Raw genomic sequence first — 21,148 nt, forward strand, 5'->3', positions numbered from 1 at the left:
GAAAATAAAATGCACCACAAAGAGCATCACAAAAGAACCACATCATAATGACTAAACCAGTTCTAGCTGGTAATAACTGGCACATTCCTACGTCCTGGTCTCCTGTAAAGAGTTCAGCAAGGTTCACTTTAGGTTAACTGATGAGTTGGCATGTTTCAAACATCTGATTACAATACAGTGTTTAACTGAGGGTATGAGGGAGTTATACAGTCGTGACTAAATATCAGCAAGAGAGGAACTTTGGTACATCATGCACAAGTCCGGTGTGGTGGAGAAATATGTTAGAATAGTATAGGACATGTTTGAGGACAGTAGAACAGCGGTGAGATGTGCCGTAGATGTGACAGAAGAATTTAAGGTGGTGGTAGGAATGTGTCAGGAATCCACCCTGAGCCACTTCCAGTCTGCCCTTTTAATGTATAGGCTGACAGATGAGGTTAGACTGGATTCCCCTTGGACCATGATGTTCGCAGATGATATTGTGATCTGCAGTGAAAGCAGGGAGCAAGCGGAGGAACAATTAGAAAGATGGAGGCACGCACTGGAAAGGAGAGGAATGAAGATTAGTCAAAGTAAAACAGAATATATGTACATGAATGAGAGGGCCCCTCCTCAAGCCATCACCTTATCGTGGTGGAGGGTTTTGTGTGTCTCTGATCTTAAGAGGTAAGTTGTGGGACCAGACAAAGTACGACTCCAAAACCCATTTGATGACTACAGAAATTGGATCTTGGTTACCCTTGCCGGGACGCGGGTCACCGGGGCCCCCCCCTGGAGCCAGGGCTGGAGGTGGGCTCGAAGGCAAGCACCTGGTGACCAGCCCGAAAGGGTAACATGGGCCATCCTTCCCATGGGCTCACCACCTGTGAGCGGGGCCGTCGGGGTCAGATGCAGTGTGATGTGGGCAGTGGCCAAAGCCGGACCTTGGCGATCGAATCCCCAGCTGAAAAAATTAGCTCTAGGGACATGGAATGTCACCTCTTTGGCAGGGAAGGAGCCCGAGTTGGTGCGTGAGGTCGAGAAGTTCCAACTAGATATTGTTGGACTTGCCTCTATGCACCACTTGGGGTCTGGCACCACTCCTCTTGAGAGGGGTTGGACTCTGTTCCACGATGGAGTTGCCCACGGGGAGAGACGCCGAGCAGTTGTGGGTATACTTATTTCCCCCCGGCTCGGGGCCTGTAGGTTGGGGTTTACCCCAGTAGATGAGAGGGTAGCCTCCCTCTGCCTGCAGGTCGAGGAACGGGTTCTGACTGTTGTTTGTGCTTATGCAACAAATGTCAGTGGCCCTTTGTAGAGTCCTTAGAGGGAGTGCTGGAGGGTGCCCCCTCTGGTGACTCCATCATTCTGCTGGGGGACTTCAATGCCCACGTGGGCAATGACAGTGAGACCTGGAAGGGTGTGATTGGGAAGAAGGAATTCAAGTATCTTGGGGTCTTGTTCACGAGTGAGGGAAGAATGGAACGGGAGATCGACAGACGTATTGGTGCAGCGTCTGCAGCGATGCGGACTTTGTGTCGGTCCATTGTGGTGAAGAGGGAGCTAAGTGGAAAGGCGACGCACCCAATTTACCAGTTAACTAAGTTTCCACCCTCACCTGTGGGCATGAGCTGTGGGTCGTGACTGAAAGAACAAGATCCCTGATACAAGCGGCCGAAATGAGTTTCCTCCGCAGGGTATCTGGGCTCTCCCTTAGAGAAGGGGTGAGAAGCTCGGTCATCAGGGAGGGGCTCAGTGTCGAGCTGCAACTCCTCTGCATTGAGAGAAGCCAGATGAGGTGGCTGGGGCATCTGATTCGGATGCCTCCTGGACTCCTCCCTGGTGAGGTGTTCCGGGCATGTCCCACCAGAAAGAGACCCCGAGGACGATCCAGAACACGCTGGAGAGACTATGTCTCTCGGCTGGCCTCGGAACGCCTTGGGATCCCTCCAGAAGAGCTGGAAGAAGTGGCTGGGGAAAGGGAAGTCTGGGTATCCCTGCTGAAGCTAATTCCCCCGCGACCCAACCCGGAAAAGCCGTAGGTAATGGATGGATGGATGGATGGATGGATGGATGATGGATGGATGAATGAATGAGAGGGGGAGTGGGGGAAGAGTGACACTCCAGGGAAAAGAGATAGCAAGGGTGGACGACTTGGGTTCAACAATACAGAGGAAAGCTGAGTGTGGTAAGGAAGTGAAGAAACGGGTCCAAGCAGGTTGGAACAGCTGGTGGAAGGTGTCTGGTGTGTTATGTGGCAGAAGAGTCTCTGCGAGGATGAAGGGCAAAGTTTATAAAACTGTGGTGATGTAGGGATTAGAGACAGTGGCACTGAAGAAACAACAGGAAGCAGAACCCACGTAGGCTTTAGCTGGCTTACTTTTTTATTGCGAGCCACTCTTAAAGTGGACTACTAAGAAATCACTTGACACGTAGATCTATGAGATTATTGTTATTTCTCATATTTCTGGAGACTTCTTGAAATGGTTTGTCCCCACATGCATGCAAAAGGTGGTTGGCACCGATGCATATCCAATGTGCTTCACTTCCCCTCCCCTTTTCCTCTTTATGCCTCTTCCCTGGTGAGTGCTGCTGCTGCACAGTAGTCAGTCAAGTCAGTACAGGAGGCAGAAGCAGATTATCAGCGTCAGAGAATTTAGTTGACATTTTAATTTAAAGCGTTTTAAGTCATTTGGTTTGAAGTTTGCCCACAACACCAAGATGTTGCACTCTGTTTTCAGGAATAATATTTACACCATCTTGGCTTTAACTCTACTTGTTTTCGGGTGAGTGCTCCCAAAATTATAATGGCTTAATACTGAATGCAAAACTTTCTGTCTTTCTGTCTGCTTTGATGGTAGACTTTGAGACAACACTGAAAAATCATTGCCAAGTTTGTTTTTGTTGCATTTAGCTTAATCATTTTTGGTGAAGTTGTTTATATATTATAAATAAAACTACGGTACTTCCACATGAGCATATTTATGACAATTATGAAACTCAAATTCCAAAACTGAAACAGTCAGAGAGAAAATGTGTCTGACTTTCTCAAATTTCCTCAAAGCATTTTTTTTTTGTTATACAAACAAAGCTTTAACCCTTACATACACAACTTACCAAAAGCCCACGCTACCAGGAACGCGGTAAAAAAAATAACCTCAATTAAAATAAATTTTTGCAATCGACTCCGTTGTTCATCTTCAAAAATTTTAAAAAGAAGAGTTGTAACATTTCCATATTCCGTTGTTTCAAAACTATTTTCACAAATTCAATAGGGCACATTATATTTAAATGTGGATTAAAAATGAAAAAGTAAATCACATTGTACAGGTAGGTACATAGAGTGTTAAAAAGATATACATATAGATTTTGATATAATATTCTATGTCTTATGCAACACATTTTTATGTATTACAGCAATTTGCGCCACTAACCTGTGCTGCTGCTCACGGGAGTTTGGCATTTTATGATCATTAGTGTAGCATATTTGTTGCTACTGTACCAAACATCAGAAATGGCTGCCTGTGAGTTTGTTTTCACAGAAGACTCTCCCCAAAATTCACATGTACAATAAACCATCCAATATGAAGTAATATTATTACATACATTTTGGACATGAATTGAAAATAAAAATTGAAAATAAAGAACATTTTTTAAATCCAACCAAAATCTGAATGTGTGCCCGCTTTCACAGCCAAACACGGAAGAAATATCCTTGACTCTGCCCCTGACGTCACCGGTGCTTAGCATTACAGACCATTCGTTCTAGCTAAGCCAAGATGCCGACTTGTTCAGCACCAAAACTGAGAAAACGCACCCAAATTTGTCCTTCTTTAACCTCCAGTGGGGTCAACTTGACAGGATAAAGCTGTGGCTGTCACAGTTGAGGCTCGTTCATCAGGGGGGAAATTTGCATGCATTTTATCATTGCTGGTTATTAGCTGCTAAATTATAGCCTCTTGTGCTAATACTGCATAAGCAACAACATATTTTAGGAGGCGGCCCGGTAGAGCAGCTGTTCAATTCCGGACTTCCGTGTGTGGAGTTTGCATGTTCTCCCGGTGTCTGCGTGTGTGTAACCTGCCTCCTGCCCGTTGACAGCTGGGATAGGCTCCAGCACACCTTTGACCATCGTGCGGCTAAGAAAATGGATGGATGGATGGATGGATGGATATGTACGTGTAACACTTCCCGGTTACTATTTACAGCGATTCCCGCCACTGGATCGTGAGAAGCTTTGGTGCTTGAAAAGTACAACTTTGTGTTAAAAAAAACAAAAAAAATGTCTGGCCACCTGCTATATATTCTCTACATCTAAACCAACTCCTCAGAAAAGCATAAAATCTCCGCGGTCCATTTCATGGGACTGTTACTGTTCATCGTCAGTGGGACGTCCCTCCCAACGCGTCAAATTCTGCTTGTGTGTGTTCTGGCTCAAATGCTTGAACACTTAATTTTGTTTGCTCAATGGTCGGTACAGTAATAACATGGGGCATCAACTCGCTTTGCTGGCTCTCAGAACACAACACTTCCCTATTTACAGCGATCTGCGTGTGCACCCCGCGCCCTGTCGGTCGCATGAGAGAAGCTTGCTGCTTGGGGTTAAAAAAAAAAAAAAGGCAGGCCACACCAGCTGTATATTCTCTACATCTAAGATAACTCCTGACAAAGGCATCAAACATATCTCCACGGTCCACATAATGGGATTGTTGTCCGCCGTTAGTGCCATGCCCCCTCTCTAACAAATCAACTACCGGCTGTGTGTATTCTGGCTCAAGCACCCAAACTTTAACATTGTACGTCATGCTGCTTTTGTTTTGTTTGTTTGTAATTATTTTTTCACAAAAATCGGCCACAAAATGCCAGATAGTGGACGTTCACTGTTCAGTGAAATATATCCACGAGAATTGGGGGATCAGAACAGGAAGCCCTGCAGGCGTGGCGAACGCTGATTGGCTGTCAGTTTTCCAGCCGGGCTCATTGGAATGTCTAAGCGAGAGAGGAATTTCGGGAATACTTTTTCCAATTTAGAGATGTTTCTCGGGGAAATCTACAGATAACTCTGGCATTAAAAGAAACCCTGAACCCTCATCTACTAACTTTTAATGTGTGCTCCCATTCCTATTAGTTTTGACGAAGTCTTCCTTTAACTTAAACTAAGACGAAAAATGTCGACTATAAGGGCTCCTTATCCAGCCACTTTTAAAAATAGGTGTCGCCATTCCTGCCGAAGCAACCCAGAATCAGCACGGCACTTCAAAAACAACAAGAGCTCAAACTACGTAGTACGTAGGGCACACACAATTAAAATGTTTTTTTTTTTTTTTTAACGTGCCCATTACTTGCATTTCTATGTAGTTTGAGTTGTCATTGTTTTGATGGCGACCTGACGCTATAGAAGAGCTGCGACAAATTGTAGCCAAACGGGGGTGGGGGCAAGAGGCTTCCCAGTTAGCACTGTGGATTCAAAAAATGTTTCCTCACAACATCACTGATGGCACAGAGGACGCCATGGTGTGGGAACAAGAAGGGATCATTGATCATGATGCAATGCAGGAGGCACCGGAACTGGACCACGTCATCAATGATTACTTAATGACTTGACTTTACGATCAATGATGATGCACAAAAGGTAGCTACTATGGAATCTTTTTCACACTGGAGATGAGTCAGATGTTTCTTTTGAAAGTTTGGCCAAGGATGTGTTATGTAGTGGACAAACTGCACTATGTACATTTTATGTAGAAATATTAAATGCAAAAAGTTAAACAGTGTTAAATAGTTTATTTATTTAAGACTATAATATGTGTGCTCAACAGTATTGATAAAATGTTATGCCACCATTGAGCATTTATTTAAGTTGGTTGAGGGAATCTGTTCTGACAATTTCCAGGACCAGGAGAAGCGTGTCCTGTGTCCTGTCCTGAGAAATATATTACTGCTACATCAGCACATGCACAAAGATTAATATTATTGATTATTGTACAGACAATTGTTTTTAAAACAAGTACAAACAATAAAAAAACAAACCTAGGAAAATTGAAACACAGGTAATTCCCAATATTTTGAGCATATGGATAGCAGCAAATTCATGGTGCGCATTGTATATTGGTAGAAGGGTACAGTTTGGGGGTGCGCATTATACGTCAGGACGCATTATACACTGGAAATCATGGTATCCCTCATACTACATGCATATGACATGAGGCCATTTTTATTTTGATTTATCCATCCAGCTATCCATTTTCTGGCCACTTATCCTCACGAGGGTTGCTGGATTGCTGTAACCAATCCCAGCTGTCATCGGGCAGGAGAAAGGGTACACCCTGAAGCGGTTGCCAGCAATCGCAGGGCACATGGAGACAGACAACACTTGCCCTCACAATTTTTTTCAGCAATTTTAAGAAATTGTAGAGTTTTTTGTATCACTTAATGCAGCCCTATAAGGGGCACAAGCCAATGGAATCTGAAGGCCGTTCCCAAGCCAGGATCAATGCAGCGGGTTGCATCTGGAAAGGCATCCATCTTAAAACTTTGGCAAACAAATATGAGCATTCATCTATCACACTGCACCTTACCGTTCAATTGAGGGTGATATCCAAAGGACAGGCTGGCCAACACACCCAAGCACTTGCCAAACGCCCCCCCCACACCTGTAAGACAAAATGTGGTCTCATGTCCGAGGCCTGGTCAGAAGGAATGCCATGGATCATGAAGACGTGCTCGATCGGCAGCTTGGTCATCTCTATGGAGGTGGGGAGTCCGGGAAGGGAACCAAAGTGGGCCATTTTGGAAAACCTACCACATTGAGAATCACAGAGTTTCCCCAGAACAGAGGAAGACCTGTGACAAAGTCCAAGGCAATATGTGACCATGATCCTGAAGGAACGGTGAGCGGACATAGGAGATCCGCTGGTGCCAAAGAGAGGTCTTTGAGCAGGCACAAGCCAGGCGACGAATCCTTCCATATCCCAGTGAAGCCCTGGTCATTGAAACCTCTGGGATACCGAAATGACTGACAATTTGGATCCCTGTCCCCATCGTAGTACCTCTGGGTGCAAAGTGTCAGGGACGAAAACATTTCTGTCTGGGCATCCATCCAGCGCTTACATGTCCCTCAAAGCCTCGGTCACCTGTTTCTCCATGTTCCACCCGAGTCCTCCCACGATACGGTCTCGGATGACTGTCTCCAGGGGTTGGTCCTCCAAGGAAGGCTTGTGGAGCCTTGAGAGCGCATCTGGCTTGGTATTCCTTAGACCTGGTCAGTAGGTGTGGGAGAAGTTGAAGAGGGTCAGGAACAGGGCCTACCAAACTTGACGGTTTTCAGGTGAAAAGACTATTTGGGCACAGGTGGGGGCCATGATTGGGCATAAAAGGAGCTTCCCTGAATTGCTCACTTGGTAGACAGGGCAAGGTTCACCTCTTTGTGAACAAACATGTGAGGAAATAATTGAACAGGATAAGGACAATGGTCCTCAACGTACAATTGCGAGAAATATTGGGATTTTATTATCCACGAACCAGAATAAGCAGAAACAAATGGATGAGTGGATTTAAAAAAAAAATCGAGAAGCCTTACTCATGTTTTTCCTGCTGTAGACCAGTTGATCTTTTGACGGTATGCATTCACTTGACCTGTCATTTGTTGATAATTATGCATTTTGTTCATTACATTTGCTTGAGAGAAACCTGCTTTCCCTAAAGCTGTAACTAGGAAGACGATGAAGTGACACAGAAAAGCAGAAAACCCTGTGAACAATCGACATAGATCATTTTCCCCTCACGTGCATTTTATTTGTTTTATTTGTTCTTATCATAACATTACCACCATTTTGCCTCACACAGCAATTATAACATTGATGCCTTATGGTAAGACAATTAATAAACTCACCCTTATGTTCCTCATGTCTCTCGCAAGTGTCAATAGTTTTTAACCTTGTATACCCATTTAAAGTGACAATGTTTTTACTGTGTTCTTCTTTACAGAGCTCTGTATGTGTACTTTGGATACAGTAATTCAGTTAGCAGGTAAAACCATGCAACAAAACTACACACAGTCGGCATGCATAAACAATGTTGTAGTATTGTATATTTCTATACAGTATGGGGTTACAAATGAGAAACAAATCAGCAAATTTCTATTCATGATCTTTTTTTGAAATGTCTACAATTTGAATAAATCCACCTCATATTTTAGCTCACATACTTGAGTAATTCCCCTTTTCAGTGCATTACAACTGAGCAATTTCTCCAAGACAAAGGATGATGTAATCAAAAGCTATGCACAGACAAACGAAAATGCACTGCTTAAAGACAACAACCAATGTGGAAGCTGGAGATTTGAAGAACTAAAGTTGCAAGCTGGGTGAGTGATACATGCATTTACTGTGGGGATAGATGCCTTTACTGCAGTAATTGTAAATCCTTGCCAGTAAATAATATTTTATTCTGTTGCTCTGCCTATTTTTTACCTGCCATTCAAACACGACATTATATTTTCTAACAGAAGTGTCATGAGCCAGGCTGGACCACAGCCAAGAGGGGCCTGGCCACTGCTCTGGACGGTGACACCTGTTTCAGACAATGAATAATTAATAAAAAAAATACAGCCTGTTTCACATTGGGACTGTAATTAAGTTGGAGTTTTTGTCACTGATTAGTTGGTTGAGTATGCTTTACTGCATCCTGGGTTACTCTGCCACTACTTTATTATAGTCCAGTCACACTTTTGTTATGCTCTTTAGTTGACTCACAGTTGTCGGACCTTGTTTCTTGTTTTGTGGATCCTGCCTTCGTGGACTGCGTTGTCGTGCACAACTTTCATTTATATTAAAACCCACTGAACATCATGTCCTCGTCTCGGAGTCCTGCAATTGGGTCCGCCTGTGCACCGTTGGTTCGTGACAAGAAGACCCTGAAAGGCACCTAACTAAAGGCGCCTGTAGAAGCACATTTGCTCTGTCGAATTTGAATTCCTGCTTTAAGTGACATACAAGGGGTCTAACAACACCCATGAAAGATACCCTGTGGGAATTTGTGAATGTACAACCTAACTGTCGTTCCCCGTTCAAGCGATACCTGAGGGATGTGTTTTGTGAAACTCCATTGACTGAACACTTTCCAAAATCTACCCTTCTTCTTTTCCAGACTGAAATACGCTCAACCACATGCTGAGAAAGGGTGAGTGATACAAAAACTATAATGTGTTTTAGTAATATTGCGTTTACACTTCTATTGTATTTCAGAGTTAATTGATCAAACAGTTGACTTAATAGCCTCAAAATACTTGATGGTGCAAGCAGACCGACTACACAAACACAAAACACCATGTACACTGATGGCGTACAGATGGTGTCCAGCCCAATGACTGCAATACAGAATGTTGTAAATTATTCTCTCTCTCTCTCTCTCTCTCTCTCTCCTCAGACGCACTGATGTTAACTCAGTGACAAACTGGAATGTCCCACTTGTTTGGGAAGGAACCTTTGACCCAGTAGTAATTGATGCAATCTATAAAAGAATGGATCCAAGAGTTGCTGTGATTGTTTTCGCCATTGGCAAGTATGTAATTGTCTTTCGTAAACTTTTATGTACTGCATGCACAACACGTATTTCATTTGAATTTTAACTCACAAATTTCCCACTTCTGCACAGATATACTCAGTTCATAAAGGCCTTCTTGAAGTCAGGTGAAAAATATTTTTTGGTTGACTTCAGGGTCACATATTATATCTTCACAGACCACAAAGAAAACGTTCCTCAAGTGAGTCAACACAACATGAGGGAATACAGTACAGAACATATGTGCCAACTATGAAAAGAAGCTTCATGTGTACACAAATTCTGTGATGCGAGTTGACTTACAAGTTGTTCCTATCTTCTTACCAAATGGTTATCTGCTCTACCTTTGTCTTCTTAATCTTTCTGCCCACCACAAGAGTCATCGTACAAACCATCATCCTATGTTGTCGAGCTACACTTTACCTCCTTCAGATTACGTCGTCTGCACAAAATATAATCCACCTGCAGGCTTCTAGCTCCATTCTTCTAGGTCACTATATGTTCCCGCCTCTTCTGGAAAAAAAAGTGTTCACTACTGCCATTTCCATCCTTTTTGCAAAGTCCACCATCGGTCCCTAAAAGTTGCTTTCCTGGATGCCGTACTCGCCCATCACTTCTTCATCGCCCCCTTTCCTTCACCAACATGTCCATTACAATCTGAACCAATCACAACTCTCTCACTGTCTGGGATGTTCAGAATTACTTCATCTAGTTCCTTCCAGAATTTCTTTTTCAACTCTTGGTCACACCCTAGCTGTGGGGCATAGCTGCTAATTACATTATACATAACACCCTCAATTTCAAATTTCAGCCTCATCACTCAATCTGACACTCCTTTCACTTATTAGACATTCTGAGCTAGCTTTTCTTTTAAAAATATCCCCTACTCCATTTCTCTTCCCATCTACTCCATGGTAAAATAATTTATAACCTGCTCATAAGCTTCTCGCCTTACTACCTTTCCACCTGCTCTCTTGGATGCACAATATATTAACCTTTCTCCAAATCATCATGTCAACCAACTCCTGAGCTTTTCTTATAATCGTCCCAACATTCAAAGTTCATTCACATGGTTGTAGGTTCTGTGAATTCCTCTTCTTCTTCTGCCGAGGAATCTGGTTTCCTCCTCTTCTTTGTTTTCGGTCCATAGTAAATGAATTTCCACCGGCCCTCCTGCAGGTTAACAGTGCCGGTTGCAGGCATTGTTAACCTGGATCACGATTGATCCGGTATTGGATTCTATCGATGAATGCTCATATTTGTTATGCACAGTTTTACGCCGGATGCCCTTCCAGACACAACCTTCTGCATTTATCCGGACTTGGGACTGGCCCACTGATTGCATTGGCTTGTGCCCCCGTAATGCTTCAGAAAGCGTTGGCCTCACAGTTCTGAGGTCCCAGGTTCAATTTCGGACCCGCCTGTGTGGAGTTGTTCTACCCATACCTGCGTGGATTTTCTCCGGGCATTCCAGCTTCTTCCCACATTCCCAAAACATGCAACATTAAGTTGACACTCTAAGTTGCCCCTCCGTGTGACTGTGAGTGTGACTGTTTGTCTCGATGTGCCCTCGATGTACTCTGCTTCCTGCCCATTGACAGATGGGCTCGACACCAGCACTCCTCACGATCCTTGTGAGGATAAGTGGCTAAGAAAATGGATAGATGGTTAAATAGTGAGGAAAATGATGTGCTAAATACTTATTTCAGTCGTATGAAAAAAAAACTGTCGATAAGAGAACAACTTTTGTTCGTGTTCGTACCAAACAATGATTGGCAGAGTTTTTTATCGAGTGTGAAGCTCCTGAATTCATCCATCCATCTATTTTCTTTGCCGATTCTCCTCTCGAGGGTCACAGGGAGTGCTGGAGCCTATCCCAGCTGTCAACGTGCAAGAGGTGGGGTACACCCTGAACTGGTTGCCAGCCAATCGGAGGGCACATGGAGACAAACTGCGGGCAATTTAGAGTGTCCAATTAATGTTGCATGTTTTTGGGATGTGGGAGGAAATTGGAGTGCCCGGAGAAAACCCATGCGGGCACCGGGAGAACATGCCAACTCCACACAGGCTGGTCCGGGATTGAACCCAGGACCTCAGAACTGTGAGACTAACGCTTAACAGCTGGTCCACCGTGCTGCCTAAGATCATGAATTGTTCATGCAATTATATGATGGATATTTGAGCATTTGCAATTTCCCAAATCAATTCGTTTAGATTGAGGATCACCACTTTATTTCTTGACTGTCGACTTGTCTTCATAAAACCAGGATTTACATTTGTATTTTGTGATCAATCAGTGATTATTTTCATTGCCTTTACTGGTAAGGTTAAACTGGGCCGCAGTCGGAATATCTCCGTGATCACTGTCCCGAGCGCTAAACGTTGGCAGGAAGTGGTGTTTGGTAGGATGAAGTGGGCAACCATTGCCATTGAAACTCAGGTAAGACATTTTTCACGTAAATCAGATCACAATACTAAACTTACTTATCAAATTTTGCAATCTCAAGATTCTGTCAACATACATGAACTCCACAGAAAACACATCTACATCATGTCACATAAACATAATTGAGTTTCTTTGTAGTTCTATGTAGTCTAATTGAAGTGAGAATTAAGTCGACTGATGTCTTATGAGTGTTATTTCACATTGTCGCATCATCTGTCATCATCTGGACAACTTTGAATTTATGTTACATCTGCTTTGTCAGAGGAATACAGTACCTTTACTTGACTGGCCCTAATATATGTGGTTTGAGTTATCACTTGGTTAATTTTTTTTTTTTTTTTTTAATGTTGTGTTGCCCATCAAAATGGAAGGCACAGAATGAACAACCTTCAGAAACTGGGGCACTCAAGTTGAAGCAAGAAAAAAAAAATGTGTGTGTGCGTGTAAGAGAAATATTTTTCAGTTTAATTACACTTGATAAAACCATTATGTCTTTACATTCTCTTTTATCACTGTTATGTGTTTGTGTACCATGCTGTTGTTCTTTGCAGTGAAGATGTAACAAATGGTGGTGGTGTTTCTCGGTGGCTGGAACAAATAGCTTTCAAAAAAAAATTTTATTCATAAGTAAATTAAGGAACAAGCTTGGTCACATAATGAATTATCAAGGTAACACTGCATTTGCAAGTATAAATAAGCAAATCATTTCCTCCCTTCTCAAGAGTCTATTGTAAACAATTGTGCGGCATACACATCTTAAGATGCTGTATTTTCATTTTGACGAATCCGGGTTCCGATTACAAACCACCAATCTGAATTTATTTCCATAGATTTTTTTTTTTAAATTACAAACAAGATATAGATTGGTCAACATATTTTTTTCACCCCTCTTGTTTTGTCACACTTCCAGATCGTGAACGAGGCTGACTATGTTTTCATGATGGACATTGATAGTGTCTTCCACAACCGCTTTGGAGCTGAGTCCCTCAGCAGACTCTCTGCTGTGTTGCATCGCATCTATTACAAGGTTCAGATTTGTTTTCCTATCTCATTTGACAATCTTACATTGACCATGATCTCACTGAACAGTGTTCTAAATTACTGTACTGTATGCAGTTTTTGGCAGTAAAGTGGAGTATCTGGTTAGATTGCTGGCCTCACAGTTCTGAGGATTGGGGTTCAAATCCCGGCCCCTCCTGTGTGAAGTTTGCATGTTCTCCCCTTGCCTATGTGGGGTTTCTCCAGGCACTCCGGTTTCCTCCCAATTCTCAAAAACATGCAATCATTGGAGACTCTAAATTGCCCACAGTTGGGATTATGAATGCAACTGTTGTCTGTATCTATGCGCCCTACTTGATATGTACTGTATACACACACACACACATACACACACACACGCCCGCCCACATTTCTTCACATCCTTACCACACTCAACACTGCTCAGGAGAGTTGACCTCAAGTATTTAAAAGTCCTCCAAACTTGCTTTCTCTTCTCCCTGGAGCCTCACTCTTCCCCCTCCACTCCTCTGATTCGTGAACATATATTCTGTCTTACTTCAGGTCATTATTCCTCTCCTTTCCAGTGCATGCCTTCATCTTTCAAAATGTTCCTCCACCTGCTCCCTGCTTTCACTGAGGATCACAATGTCATCTGCAAACAACATGCTCCACGGGGATTTCAGTCTTTCCTCATCTGTCAGCCTATTTATCACCACTGCAAACAGGATGGGTCTCAGGGTTGATCCCTGATGCAGTCCCACCTCCATAATAAACCACTTTGTCACACCTACAGCACACCTAACTGTTCTATTGCACTCATACATGTCCTGTACTATATTCTAACCCACTTCTCTGCCACTCAAGCCTTCCACATGCAGTACCGTAGTTCCTCTTTGAGTAATTTGTCAAAGTGTTTCTCTGGGTCTACAAAGCCAGAATGATCTTTTGACCTTCTTTGTACTTCTCTATCAACACTATCAAGGCAAATCACACTCGGGAACAATTTGAAGAAGAAAAACAAAATCTGTAGTGTTATGCTGATTAAAACTAAAAATGGCATTCTGATTCTAAAATAGCGCCCAGTTTTCTTTACAGTTTGCCTTCCGGATTAACCAAATTACACTGATTAGCTGTCGTGAAATTTGCCATCTGATGATGGTTGGACTCATCTACATCTACGTGGCAACTTGTTTGCGCAGTCACAATTGAGTGTGGTGAAAGGTGTGTGTAGTTCCCAATAGTTCAGTACTATCTATATCTGGAAACAGAAAGTCTCTGTAGTAGGGATTATCGTGATTTGTGTTGTTTTTTTCCTCTACAAGTATACTTGCACGTACTCGGAATCTCTCGGCGTGGGCAATCTCAGAATCAGCATCATCATCATCATCTTTAATGGCCAAGTGTGTAAAACACACAAGGAATTTTTCCCCGGCAGTCGGTGCTGCCCTGGTATGACAATCAGAACAAAGAACAAAATAGCAACAAGAACAAAGAACAAGAGACATTTCTGATGACAGGAACTATTCATTATAAGAGGTGCAAGATTATAAAATCTAATTAGATAAGTGTGTTAGCAATGTCAACTGTGCAAAGGGAGCAGTTTAAAGTGACAAATCATGCAGTCTACAAAATGGAAAAATAAATAAATAAATGTACACACACACAGACACACACACACACACACACATATATATATATATATATATATATATATATATTACTAATTCCAATATTGATTGGAGCAGCAGGATGTGAGTGAGTGTCCTAACATAGCACAAGGCAGAAAAATAGTTGGTTTGCTGATCAAGAATTTAATGACTTAATTGCCAGAGGGGAAAAAAAGAACTGTTACTTTTGACTTTCATTGATCTGTAGTGTTTTCCTGACGGAAGGAGCTGGTGGCCAGGATCCGGAGAGTCCCAGAGGTTTCTGCCTGTTCTGGACCTAGTTCGCATTGCGTCCAAGTCCTCACTCGTGGGAGTCTGAGTCTCAGAGTGGAACAGAGTCCAAACCCTCTCAAGAGGACTGGTGCCAGAGCCCAAGCCATGTGTAGAGACGAATCCGACTATATCGAGTCAGAATTTCTCAACCTCACACACCATCTTGGGCTCCTTCCCTGCCAGAGAGATGATAATCCACATCACATATTCCAGATCGCCGAGGTCCCTGCTTTTGTCTACTGCCCGGCTCACACTGTACCCAACCTCTATGGCCCCTCCCACAGGTGGTGAGCCCATCGTAAACGGGACCCACGTTACCCTTTCGGGCTGTGCCCGGCCTATCCCGGCTTTGTTCAAAACTGAGGTCATAAGCAGTCTGAGAAGGCAGAGGCACAAAAAACGCAAGGCCAAAGGCAAGGTCCAAAAACGTGAAACAAGGTCCGATGACTGTGAGGCAAAAATTGGAAACGTGAACAAGATGTAACAAAACTGTAGTGGCACAGGAACACTGTGACAAAGGGAAGCACTACATAATGCTTGCATACTCACGCGCGATTGTTGAGTATTATTATTATTATTATTATTTCCATCCGTTTTCTTTGCTGCTTATCCTCACGAGGGTCGCAGGGAGAGCTGGAAGCTATCCCAGCTGTCAACGGACAGGGGGTGGGGTGCACCCTGAACTAGTTGCCAACCAATCGCAGGGCAAACACTCGCACTCACAATCACACCTACAGGCAATTTAGAGTATCCATTTAATGTTGAATGTTTAAGGGACGTGGGAGGAAACTGGATTTACCAGAGAAAACTCATGCAGGCACGGGGAGAACATGCAAACTCCACACAAGGCAGGCCTGGGATTGAACCTGAGTCCTCAGAACTGTGAGGCCAACGCTTAACAGCTGCCCGACCGTGCCGCCCCATTTGATTGTGAAAAATAAGATTAGATAAAGTCATTTACAACTTCAAATTCTTTTCAGAATCATTAACTCAGGAGCACAATATATACAACACTTAACTTACAAAACAAAAATTAATAAATATTTTTGCACTGAGCAATTTGGTACACTACCGTATATGATGCGAACAGTGCTCGCCGGTTAACTGAAGTAGCTTTCACAAAGCGGGATGATTGTTGGCAATATTCGGCACGTTTTCGTGGAAAAAAAATGCAGCAGTTTACCACCATGACTGGGGTGTAGTGTTTTAAGTGACTCATTCATTTATTTGGTTTCATGTTGTTTGCTGCCAACATTATGAGACACAGTGGACAAACTTCACACGCCTCCTCATTTGTCCTCATCTTAGCTTCCTTGTGACCTTCTTTTGTCTCATTGTCTTCGTGTGTCTCCACCTTTCTTTACAACCCTGTTAAAAATGTTTCATTTTGTCTCTTATGGGTTCATTTACCGTACTTCAGCTCACCTGCTTGGTGCAATAAAAAAAAAAAAAAAAACATACACCATACTCTCTGCACACATTCTGACAATAAAAGCGCTAATGCCAACTACTGTAATGGATGTGCAATCACACTTTATTCTAGTATGGCGAAAAAGAAAAAAAAGGGATGTTCCCCAGGTTCATACGCACCCTGACTCGCATAGCACCGTGACCCCAACCCCCAGGGGGGGACACCCCACTATTTCAGAAGCGCTGTGCTCCATGAACTAAATTATGACTGCCAGCTCCCCGACTAGCAGTCATTGGCTTTACCCTGTGTATATGTGTCCACTGAGTGGTGTGGTTCGTTTAAGGCAGACTATAGGGTAATCTGATAATTGTGAATATGTTTTAATGGGATTGAAGACTGAATGCGTTGACTGGTGCCAGTAGTGTGCTAAACAGATGAAAAGAATACTTTGAGAAGTGGATGAATGAAGAAAATCAGTGAAGGAAGAGTAGAAAAGGCAAGTGTGAAGGACCGGGAAGTGGCAATGATTAGTAAAGGGGACGTTAGAAAGGCACTCCAGAGGATGAAAAATGGAAAGGCAGTTGGTCCTGATAACATAGCTGTGGAGGTTTTTCACAAACTTATTCAGCAAAATACTAATGGGCAGGAAGATGCCTCAAGAATGGAGGAAAAGTGTGCTCGTTCCCATTTTTAAGAACAAAGGGGATATGCAGAGCTTTGGTAACCATAGAGGAATAAAGTTCATGAGGTCAAAAGGAGCTACACAGTGTCTTTGTGGATCTGGAGAAAGCCCATGACAGATTACCAAGGAGGAACTGTGGCACTGCATGCGTAGGGCTGGTGTGGTGGAGAAATACGTGAGAATAGTACAGGACATGTATGAGGGGAACAGAACGGTGGTGAGGTGTGCCTTAGGTGTGTCAGAAGAATTTAAGGTGGAGGTGGGACTACAGTACATCAATGATCAGCTCTGAGCCCCTCCCTGTTTGCTGTGGTCATGGATAGGCTGACAGATGAGGTTAGACTGGAATCTCCTGGACCATGATGTTCGCAGAAGACATTTTGACCTGCAGTGAAAGCAGGGAGCAGGTGGAAGAACAATTAGAAAGATGGAGACATGCACTGGAAAGGAGAGGAATAAAGATTAGCCAAAGTAAAACAGAATATATGTGCGTGAATGAGAGGAGCGGAGGAGGAAGAGTGAGGCTCCAGGGAGAAGAATACTTGGGGTCAACAATACAGACCAATGGAGAGTGTGGTAAAAAAGTGAAGAAACTGGTCCAAGCAGGTTGGAACAGCTGGCGGAAGGTGTCTGGTGTGTTATGTGGCAGAAGAGTATCTGCTAGGATGAAGGGCAAAGTTTATAAAACAGTGGTGAGGCCGGCCATGATGTAGGGATTAGATACGGTGGCACTGAAGAGACAACAGGAAGCAAAACTGGAGGTGGCAGAAATGAAGATGTTCAGGTTCTCTGTAGGCATGATGAGTTTAGATACAATTAGAGATGAGCTCGTTAGATGGACAGCCAAAGTTGCAAGTTTCCAAGACAAGGTTCGAGACAGCAGACTTCAATGGTTTGTCAAGAGGCGAGAGAGTGAATATCTTGGTAGAAAGGGGCTGAAGATGGAGTTGCCAGGCAAAAGAGTGAGAGGAAGACCAAAGAGAAGGTTGATGGATGTTGTGAGGGAAGACATAAGGTAAGATGCAGGAGACAGGCTTAGAAAAAATACGACACACTGTGGCAACTCCTCACGGGACAAGCTGAAAGGAAAAGAAGATGATGTAAGTCTGTGACGGTTGAAGAAGCATTAAAACTGTCTTCAATTTTTGTATTCTATTGAGAAATGTTTGGATCATTAACAAGCAAACATGCGAACTCCACACAGGCAGAGCCGGGATTGAACCCAGGCCCTCAGAACTGTAAAGCCAACGCTTGAACAGCTGCTCCATTTAGTAGTGAAGAATAAAATTAAATAAAGCCAATAAATAACTTCTAAGGAGCACAATATATGAAACACTTTAACTTCCAAAAGAAAAATGAATAAATCTGCTCTAGTGTGGGATTTTTTGTACTGAGCAATTTGATACACTACCGTATATGATGCTAACGGTGCTCGCCCGTTTACTGAACACAAGCAGGAGGATTGTTGGCAATATTCGGCACGTTTTCGCGGAAAAAAATCCAGCAGTTAACCAGCATGTCTGAGGTGTAATGTTTTAAGTGACTCATTAATTAATTTGGTTTCATGTTGTCTGCTGCCAACATTATTAGACACAGTGGACACACCTCACACGCCTCATATTTCCTCGTCTGAGCTTCCTGTGACTTTCTATGAGCTCATTGTCTTTGTGTGTCTCCACCTTTCTTCTCAACCCTGTTAAAAATATTTCATGTTGTCTCTCATGAGTTCATTTACCATACTTCACTGTACTACAGTATTTGTATTTGAAAAATGTTTGCATCATTAATTCTATTTGGTGTTAGTTGCTAATACCTTCTCACTAGACTGCATGTAAACATACAAAATGCAATCCTTGAATGAAAGTCCTCTCTCCCGAGCACCAGGAACCACCACCACACTTCTTTCCCCATTTTGTTTTTCTAAAACACAAAACGCGATCTGTTGTTGTTGTTGCCATGGTACTGAGCACATCCTCCCACATTAGAGTTTACAAATAAAGCCTAGTGTTCATAAATGACCAAAGGCGGTGGCATCAGAATACAAGATTTTACTGCATTAGTATGATCGTAAATCGTAAAAGATCAAATTTGTCTTGTAGTGTGATCCACGCATTATGTGTCTGTCCCACAAAAATAGCTTAAAATAACTTTATTGTCAGTACAACATGAAAAGCCATGATATGACGTGCGTGTCTCTGCACGTGTGTAAGCAGGGGAATGAACTGCAGATGGGGTTCTGTTCCCTGTTGATAAATTCGACAAAGCAAACAAAAATTTCCTTTATAAGTTGTTTGATCCATCCATTGTCTTATTTTATCCTCACAATGGTCACAGGGACTGCTGGAACCTATTGCAGCTGTCGACGGGCAGAAGGCGGGGTACACCCTGAACTGGTTGCCAGCCAATCTCAAGGCAGATGGAGACAAACAGCCACACTCACAATCACACCTAGGGGCAATTTAGAGTGTCCAATTAACGTTGCAGGATTTTGTGATGTGGGAGGAAACCGGAGTGCCCAGAGAAAACCCACACAAGCACGGGGAGAACATGCAAACTCCATACAGGGGAGGGGCTGGGTTGAACCCGGGTCCTCAACACTGTGAGGCCAACGCTTTCCTGTTGAACCACCGTGCCGCCTGTTTTTAGCACTCATTTTAGAAAAGATGTCCCTTTTCTCAATAAACTGCTCTTCTATTTTATTGCTTCTCAGAACACCCATCGGGACAGTTTTCTGTATGAGCGTCGTCCCGAATCCACAGCCCACATTCCTGCTGGCAAAGGAGATTACTATTACACTGCGGCTGTCTGGGGTGGCTACGTGGAGGACATGTACAAGCTAGTCAAGTAAAAATGTTACATTATTCAAGAGTTTGATTTTCCTAGCAGACTCATTTTGAGAAGAGAATGATGACTATGGTCGACACCTGTTGTAAGTGGTAATTTTAGAAGGAATGATATGATTGGACACATATTTGCACCAGCCCCAACTCCCCATGAATTAGGACTGAAAGATGAATTGAAATTTAATCAGAATTTTGATTGTGGCTTCTATCAGTCAAAATAAATTATAAATGATTAATGTGCTGGAGCATGCGTTATTTATGCAAGTTCCTGCCTTGTAAACGTACCCTGAAGGCATCCTTCATTGCTTGGAGCAAGCTGTGTCACATGTTCTTCTGCCCATCCTGAACATGCTTTAAGCTGTTAATTGACACCCCAGTTGGAATTTACTCTTCAACTAAATGCACGAAAAAATTACTCACAGTGAATATTAAACTAGAAGACCCCTTGTATTAGAAATCGCCATCTTAGGCCATGTGTCAATGAAAAACTATTGATGGGCTCGCTAACATTAGCATTAGATGATGATGATAATACAGTGATGATAATTTTAACGCTGCTCATTCAGATGGTTCTTGGTGCAAAGAGTTTGAAAACTAATGCTATAGATGTTTACTAAGCTGAATTCTAACAAGAATGGGTTATGTCTTTCCTGAAAAAACTATGTGATTTGGACTAAACTGCTGTTTTTTTAAACGTTCCTAACATTTAGAGCACCTGATAATGGTCATAACACACATTTCCCAACAGGCAATGTTACACTCAAGCAGAGGAGGATTCCAAGAACAATATTGAGGCTGCGTGGCAAGAAGAGAGTCACCTCAACAAGTAAAGTTTCCCCCCAATTTAAATTTAAGCTAGCCAAGTCTTTTGGTAATTTCTATTGCTAAGCTCCAATGAAATACAGTACCTCAAGTTTCTTCCTCATTGTCCTTTTCCTGTGGTGTCACTCCCTGATTGCATTCAGGTACCTGCTGCACAACAAGCCCGCCAAGGTGCTGTCTCCAGAGTACCTGTGGTCCGACTACGATGCGGTACAAGCAGACATCAAAGTGGTCAGGATCTCCCAACTGGTCAAGGACTATGCAAAAGTGCGGCCCAATTAAGGACACTGATGTCAAGTGTCAAGCTAAAGAGGGACGGCTGGCTGATGTGCAAATATGAACCATAATTTGGGAACCCAATGTCTGTCAATATGAAGTGGGCATTATGAAGCTTGGCGACACCAAAGTACAACCATGTAAATGTGGTCGCCTGCCTCGACTGAGCAAGACAGACATGTTGGACTG

At 43.0% G+C, this 21,148-nt stretch overlaps 1 protein-coding gene across 1 annotated transcript; it reads left to right on the top strand.

Moving 5' to 3' along the window:
* Positions 1-6,852: 6,852 nt before the first annotated feature.
* On the top strand, positions 6,853-21,022 carry LOC133495486 (globoside alpha-1,3-N-acetylgalactosaminyltransferase 1-like). The gene is made up of 8 exons (XM_061810180.1): positions 6,853-6,869; positions 9,406-9,540; positions 9,634-9,742; positions 11,867-11,980; positions 12,897-13,013; positions 19,729-19,862; positions 20,610-20,687; positions 20,827-21,022. Exons 1-8 carry the CDS (start codon positions 6,853-6,855, stop codon positions 20,963-20,965), a joined length of 843 nt encoding a protein of 280 aa, XP_061666164.1. The 3' UTR covers positions 20,966-21,022.
* Positions 21,023-21,148: the final 126 nt, after the last annotated feature.

The sequence above is a fragment of the Syngnathoides biaculeatus genome, chromosome 2 (genome assembly GCF_019802595.1).
Source record: "Syngnathoides biaculeatus isolate LvHL_M chromosome 2, ASM1980259v1, whole genome shotgun sequence".
Classification (NCBI taxonomy): Eukaryota; Metazoa; Chordata; class Actinopteri; order Syngnathiformes; family Syngnathidae; genus Syngnathoides; species Syngnathoides biaculeatus.

Coding starts and splice junctions, on each gene's coding strand:
- LOC133495486 (XM_061810180.1), top strand. Junction 11,981..12,896: donor CCATTGCCATTGAAACTCAG/GTAAGACATTTT, acceptor TCACACTTCCAG/ATCGTGAACGAGGCTGACTA. Junction 20,688..20,826: donor GAAGAGAGTCACCTCAACAA/GTAAAGTTTCCC, acceptor GATTGCATTCAG/GTACCTGCTGCACAACAAGC.